The sequence below is a fragment of the Myxocyprinus asiaticus genome, chromosome 6 (genome assembly GCF_019703515.2).
Source record: "Myxocyprinus asiaticus isolate MX2 ecotype Aquarium Trade chromosome 6, UBuf_Myxa_2, whole genome shotgun sequence".
Classification (NCBI taxonomy): domain Eukaryota; kingdom Metazoa; phylum Chordata; class Actinopteri; order Cypriniformes; family Catostomidae; genus Myxocyprinus; species Myxocyprinus asiaticus.
In genome coordinates, this window is record NC_059349.1 from 39162789 (window position 1) to 39169813 (window position 7025).

A 7025-nucleotide genomic window follows, 5' to 3' on the forward strand; every position below is an offset into this window, starting at 1 on the left:
TGCCATGGTGAACTGCTCTGTATACATATGCAACAATAGGTGTGTGAATTCCTGCATGATTGCTGTCATAAGCCCTGATCTGGTTTCCAGTAAAAGGCATGTCTGGGGACTTTTTTCATGTGCCATTTCCACTCAGTCAGTTTGATGTGTTTATGCCATCACATATCGTAAAATTTGTTTCACTTTTCAAAAAACCAGATCATCAACATTTCTTTATCTAAAACAGCTGTGCTTGTTCACTTCCGATAAGAAGATCTTTCACACATCTTGTTTGTACAAATATATGTACATACATTTCTCTCTAACTCAAGTTGGAATTTCATATAAACAGAAGTCATAGCAGGTAATTACTACTTTCAGTAAATATCTGTTACAAATGTCACAGTTTGAAATTGGTTAGCTGTTTATAAAGGTATGTGTTTTAATAGGACGCTTTTATTTTTATATTTTTTTGGTCAACTATCATGGTTTTTCAATGCATATTTGACATTATTTAGGTGCAAAACTGGTGTATTTTCAGTCAGAAAATAGTTAGGACTGTTGTCTATTGTTTTGTTAACTTCTTGGAATGTCGTGTCACATAAGTTACATGTCCTGAGTCACAATACTCAAAAGTCTGTTTAGTTTTGCTTTCTATGACACTGAGCATTGCAAACTTACTGGGGATTGTTACTTTGTTACTAGCTGTTGTCAAAAAGTAATTCTTCATACATTTCTTTGTAATGTCAATATGCATGATTTATAAAGGCAGGTTATCACAAAATTAAAATATTCAAACCCTGACTCTTTTTTTATAGCATTGTAAGATGTCAAAGTCACCGGAGTCTCCCAATTTAGGCGAGAGATGGTTGGAGAACCTGCTCAAATGTCCTGTCTGCAATAATTTGTATGACGAACCACGACAGTTGCCTTGTGGGCATAATTTCTGTAGACAGTGCCTGTCTGTAAATTATTTAATTCCACCTGAAAAGTCAAACTACGTGCAGTGTCCAGAATGCAGTATGATGTTCATATTAACTGAGGATCCAACTGAACATAAGTGTTTCACACTTTGTAGCATTGTTGAGGACTACCGAAAATCCATTCAAGTATGTCATTTTTTTGTTTTTGTTTTACAAATTATTTACTTTCTGTACTGACAGTAATACTGGAGTCATTAAGAAATAACAGTTTTTTATAGCTTGAATTTTTATTTATTTTTCATTTTATTTATTTTTGCTGTCTGAAGACATACATTTTAAAGTTAACGTATTTTGCATTTAAATTAGCATATTTTAATGTTTTTTATTCATTTGTACTTTTCCTCTTTTTAAAATTAATTTAGTGTAATTTGTGTATATTTTGTGCGTGTGTGTGTGTTTCTTTTTATAGTTTACTTTTTAAAAAATATTTTTATACTCTGAAAGTATACTGGGTAGTACTTTGAGCTGTATTTTATATAGTGGCAAAAAAAAAAAAAGTATGTGAACCCTTTGAAATTGGCTGGTTTTCTACATTAATTGGTCATATAAAATGTGATCGCATCTTCATCAAAGTCACAAGTACAGTCAAACAAAATGTGCTTAAGCTTATAACACAAAAACAATTATAATCTTTCAAGTCTTTATTTAACACATCCCATTAAACATTCACAGTGCTCTAGAAAAAGTAAATGAACCCTTGGATTTTATAACTGGTTGATCCTCCTTTGGCAGCAATAACCTCAATCAATTATTTCTGGTAGCTGCGGAAGGAATTTTGGACCATTCTTCCTTACAGAACTGCTTCAGCTCAGCCATATTCTTAAGATGTCTGGTGTGAACGGATCTCTTGAGGTCTACCACAGCATCTCTTTTGGGTTAAGTTCTGGACTCTGACTGGGCCACTCCAAAAGGTTGATTTTCTTTTTTTTGAAGCCATTCTGTAGTGGATTTACTTAGATGTTTAAGGACATTGTCCTGCTGCATCACCCAGCTTCTACTAAGTTTCAGCTGGCACACAGCCACCCTGACATTTTCCTGCAGGATATGTCAGTAAACTTTGAAATATTTTTTCCCTCGAAGATGGCAAGCGGTCCAGGCCCCGAAGAAGCAAAGCAGCCCCAAATCATGATGCTCCCTCCACCGTACTTCACCGCTGGGATGATGTTTTCATGTTAGTATGCGGTGCCCTTTTTACACCATACATAGTGTTGCGTGTATTCAAACAACTCAACCTTAGTGTCATCAGTCCACAAAACATTTTCCCAGTAGCGTTGTGGAGTGTCAGTGTGGTCTTTGGCAAACTTCAGGTATGCAGCAATGTTTTTGTTGGAAAGCAGCGGCTTCCTTCCTGCCCGTTTAATGTTTTTCATATAGTATATTCAAGAACAGAGATGTTCACCAGTTCCAATGATTCCTTCAAGTCTTTAGCTGTCACTCTATGGTTCTTTTTGACCTCATTGAGCATTCTGCCGTGTGCCCTTTGAGTCATCTTGGCTGGATGGCTACTTCTAGGGAGAGTAGACACCATAATAAATCATCTCTATTTATAGACAATTTGTCTAACTGATATTCATTGACAGATGAATATCTAAGATCTTCAAGATAACTTTGTAACCCTTTCCAGCTTTATGCAAAGCAACAATTCTTGATCGTTGGTCTTTTGAGATCTCTTTTTTGCGAGGCATGGTCCACGTCAGAAGATGCTTCCTGTGAATAGCAAACTAAAAATGTTTGAGTGCTTTTTATAAGTTAAAGTAGCTCTAACCCACACCTCCAATATAGTTTCATTAATTGAATGCCAGGTTTGATAGCTCCTGACTCTAATTAGCTTTTGTTTACATTATTAGCTTAGGGGTTCACTTGCACTGTGAATGTTTGAATGATGTATTCAATATGTAGAAGAAGAATACAATCATTTGTATGTTATTAGTTAAAACAGATTGTGTTTTTTCATTATTGTAAGTTAGATGAAGATCAAACCAGATTTTAAGACAGATCCAGTTTTATGATATCGTGTTTGTTCTGTAATGAATTATAACTAATTGAGTGAATAATGAACTACTTTGATTCATTTCCACTCAGGATGCAGGTGCTGCTGTTGTAAATTGCTGTATATGTCATACGGAAGGGAAAATTAAAGAGGCAGTGAAGACGTGTTTGATGTGTGAGTTATCTCTGTGTGATGAGCATGTTCACCAGCATCGTGAGGTCTTTCAGGAACACTTGCTGGTAGAGCCACCTATGAACCCTGACTTGAGTGAAATTAAATGCATGAATCACACTAATCTGGTCCTGAAATACAACAGCCCTTTGTCCAACACAAGCACCTGCAATACTTGTGCATTAGAGAGAAAGTGGATGGACCAAATTAAAGAAAACTTAAATTACCTGGGAGAACGATTTGAGGTGTGTGGGTGTGTGTTTTCTGTATCTTTCTTTTTTTTTTTTTTTTTGTTATTCTGTTGTATTGCAGAATATTGACCATTTTGGTTTTTTTCCACCTAGAATTACATCAAGAGCCAACATAGGGGTCTTGAAAAGATAGTAGATAACAGTCACGACGTTCTCAAGTCTCATACAGATTTTCTCAGAGCAAACAATGTAAAGTATCATACAGAACAAACTGTTAAAGCCATTGACAAACTGATCAAACTGACATATTTGCTAAATCTCTAAAAATTTAATTACTGGAAGCTCAGGAATACCATTACTTCAAAACCAGAGATTACAGCAATTAAATCTCTTTACCCTTTTGACCTCCAGGTCCCAAACCAAAAGACTGATGATGTCGCTTTTGGAGCTGTTGCTATAATTCTGCTCTTAAGTTGCTTTTGTGGTAAGTTAAGAAAGTGATAGTCATAACTGGGCACATGTTATGAGATGCCATCTAATTAGCTCTTGTCACCATAAGGAGCATTGTTATGTTTTTCGTTTCATTTTATAGTGCTCAGTATGTATATCGAAAACAACAAGATCAGAAGCACTGTACTAACTCAAAGAACACAACTGCAAGAGCTCTTCCATTACCTCTCTGGTGAACATCATTGCTTTTATTCTAATGCATTATCTATGTGTGATCCTTTATGTGTTCAGTATTTTGCATACATTTCTTAAAATCTGTGTACATTCATGAAAATGTTTATGGGATTTCTAGATGCTGAATGTTTTGATCCATCTACATCATCATCAACCAACAAAGTGCACAGCCCAAGCCCTCAATGTAGGCAGATACAACTCACATAGTCCACAAGCTTAATTAAAAACCAAATGAAATTGCTTGAATCAAAGTTTTCTTTACTGGAAGGCTCTTACCCCCTTTATAAATAGCCCTGAGTTATGTTGTAACCATGAACCATGATTTGCTACTTGCTAATCGGTTGCAAGTGGTATTAGGTGGAGGGACATTCTTATTTTAGAGAGAATTTGACTGGACATAAATCTGTGTATTGCAAGAAAAATCATTAATATTTTTGTCCAATTTTCTGCCAGACAAAACTGTACATTTTAAACTTTTAGAAGTACATTAGCATTTGGATTGCTTTAAAAAGACCATATTATGTTCATTTACAGATCCATAATTTTATTTTGGGGGTCTACTAGAATAGGTTTACATGCTTTAATGTTCAAAAAACACATTATTTTTCTCATACTGAACATTGCTGCAGCACCTCTATTCACCCTCTGTCTGAAATGCTCTGTTTTAGCACCTGTCTCTTTAAAGCCCCCCTTTCCGAAAAGCCCAGTCTGCTCTGATTGGTCAGCTGACCCAGTCTATTGTGATTGGTCAACCGCTTAGAGCATGTGTCGGAAATGTAACACCCCTTACCATAACCGAGTTTCAGCTTAAAGTTGCCCTTAGGTGGGCATTATGGAAATGTGTTACACAGTCAGATTTGGGAGGTTTTTTTTTAAATGTATTCCACTACAGATTACAGAATACATGCTGTAAAATGTCATTTGTAACGTATTCTGTTAGATTACTCAAGGTCAGTAACGTATTCTAAATACTTTGGATTACTTCTTCAGCACTGGTAGATTTTTTTCACTTGTTTTGACTATAAAAACTCTGCCAGTACAGTAAGTATAATATACATGTTAAAAATACATTCTCTGAAAAACCTAAATATCTTATGCAGTGTTGTTTCTAAAACAAGATAAATCAAATTGATCTTGTTTTAAGGATTTTTAGATATTTTTACAGGAAACAATACAAAAATCATCATCAAGTATATGATTTTTGTCCTAATATCAAAGGTCTTACTAGAGAAAAGAAATTATGATCTAACGTGAATTTTCTTGATAAAAAAATATGATCGTGCCTGGTAACGTGCATGTAAAATGGCTAGAAATAACATTTTAACTTAGCGTAAAGCTGACAATTTTATTTTTATTTCTTCTGCTCCAAACTACTTCAAACTTACTTCTCTGTCTGCTCGTATGAATGTAACACATCATAAGAAAGTGTTTCACCGCTGTTCAAATGCACTTTGGATCGCATCATTTATGTATAAATGTTTTCCATCTGAAAGGACTAAATATTAAATGAAACAAATGACAATAAAATGCAAAGCAATCTGTTCAGTAATCTAAATACTTTTTGAATGTAACTGTAGTGGAATACAGTTACTTATATTTTGTATTTTAAATACATATTCCCGTTACATGTATTTCATTACTCCCCAACCCTGGCTATAACCCAATTTAAGTAATTAAATAAAAACAATAATAATTTAATCACAGATTGGTTAAGTTTACTGGTAACTAGTTAACGTTACTTAAAAAAAAAATATTTCAGTTTAATTGAGCCATTAAGTACATTTAATTAATAAAGCATGCAAACCAATTGCCATAAAAAATCTAAGTAAGGTCAACTAATTTAATTGGCATCTTATTTCTTAATACATTGAGAAAATACATGGAATTACATAAAATTAAGAGGATTATTAAGAGGTGTGTGTGTGTGTGTGTGTGTGTGTGTGTGTGTGTGTGTGTATATATATATATATATATATATATATATATATATATAATTATTATTATTATTATTATTATTATTTTTTTTTTTTATTTATTTTTTTTTTTACTTTTTATTGTAATCAGTGCTACAAGTATAAAAATACAGCTCACATATCTCTCATGTCTCCTCCAGTGATGAATTTTTTGACCCTTGATTTGGACTCTTCAAGCCCCTTTCTCAAAGTATCTCCGGATCTCATGTCTGTGGAGCGAGTTGATCATAAACTCCCCCTACCCTCACATCCATCCCGTTTCAGAGAGACCCCTCAGATCCTAACCCATCAATGCTTTTCCTATGGGAGGCACTACTGGGAAGTGATTCCTGAGGGAGTCTGGGACGTCGCTGTGTCCTACAAAAGCATTAAACGGAACGTCAGGGACTTCTTTGGATATAACAAGAACTCTTGGAGTCTCACGAGAAAGGGCAACGGTTCTCTTGTTGTCTACCACAATAGGACACAGACTATGGTTTCCAGGTCCTTGGACTATCAGAAGGTTGCAATAGCTATTGATTTCCAAGAGAGGTCCATCACCTTCTCAGAGGTTGGGAAACAAATCAACCTGTTGCACAAGTTCAGATCCCAGCTCACTCAACCTGTTTGCCTTGGCTTTGGATTGTACAAATCAAATCCGCCAAGCAGAATAACCATTGTTAAAAAAATCCCCTTTCCAATGGCTGTTTGAAAAGCATAATATGGGTGTTTCATTGTTCTTGGTAATCTCTCTTGCCCAAACAAATAAATGCTTAGAGATGATTAAATTATTTAGACAATGCATTTTGTTAAATGATTTAGTCTTCGGAAGACTTTGATTAATAATAATAGTAAAAATAATAAAAAAATTAATTAAAAAAATGGTTACTGTTGGTACAAATCTACAAAGATTTTCAGAAGTCACTTTGACAAAACAAATTAAACAAATTAAAGGAATTGTTCACCCAAATTTTAAGTTCTCTCATTAGCTACTCACCCTCATGCCATCCCAGATGTGTATAACTTTCTTCTGCTGAACACAAACTAAGATTTTTAGAAGAATATTTAAGCTCTA

At 34.5% G+C, this 7025-nt stretch overlaps 1 protein-coding gene across 3 annotated transcripts; it reads left to right on the top strand.

Annotated features, from left to right (window-relative positions):
• On the top strand, window positions 1–7009 carry LOC127442109 (E3 ubiquitin-protein ligase Midline-1-like). Of its 3 annotated transcripts, XM_051699901.1 has the most exons (8): window positions 1–343; window positions 798–1088; window positions 3045–3368; window positions 3468–3563; window positions 3726–3798; window positions 3907–3996; window positions 4117–4182; window positions 6112–7009. In XM_051699901.1, exons 2-8 carry the CDS (start codon window positions 807–809, stop codon window positions 6660–6662), a joined length of 1482 nt encoding a protein of 493 aa, XP_051555861.1. In that variant the 5' UTR covers window positions 1–343; window positions 798–806; the 3' UTR covers window positions 6663–7009. The 3 variants fall into 3 exon arrangements, with proteins under 3 accessions (XP_051555861.1, XP_051555862.1, XP_051555863.1); XM_051699902.1 differs by lacking the exon at window positions 4117–4182; XM_051699903.1 differs by lacking the exon at window positions 1–343 and having other exon boundaries at window positions 988–1088; window positions 1695–3368.
• Window positions 7010–7025: the final 16 nt, after the last annotated feature.

Bases quoted from the DNA above. Each gene is read 5' to 3' on its own strand.
- LOC127442109 (XM_051699901.1), top strand. From the start codon at position 807: ATGTCAAAGTCACCGGAGTCTCCCAATTTAGGCGAGAGATGGTTGGAG. The intron at 3,369-3,467 runs GTGTGTGGGTGT...TTTTCCACCTAG, and splicing joins ACCTGGGAGAACGATTTGAG to AATTACATCAAGAGCCAACA. The intron at 3,799-3,906 runs GTAAGTTAAGAA...TTCATTTTATAG, and splicing joins GCTCTTAAGTTGCTTTTGTG to TGCTCAGTATGTATATCGAA.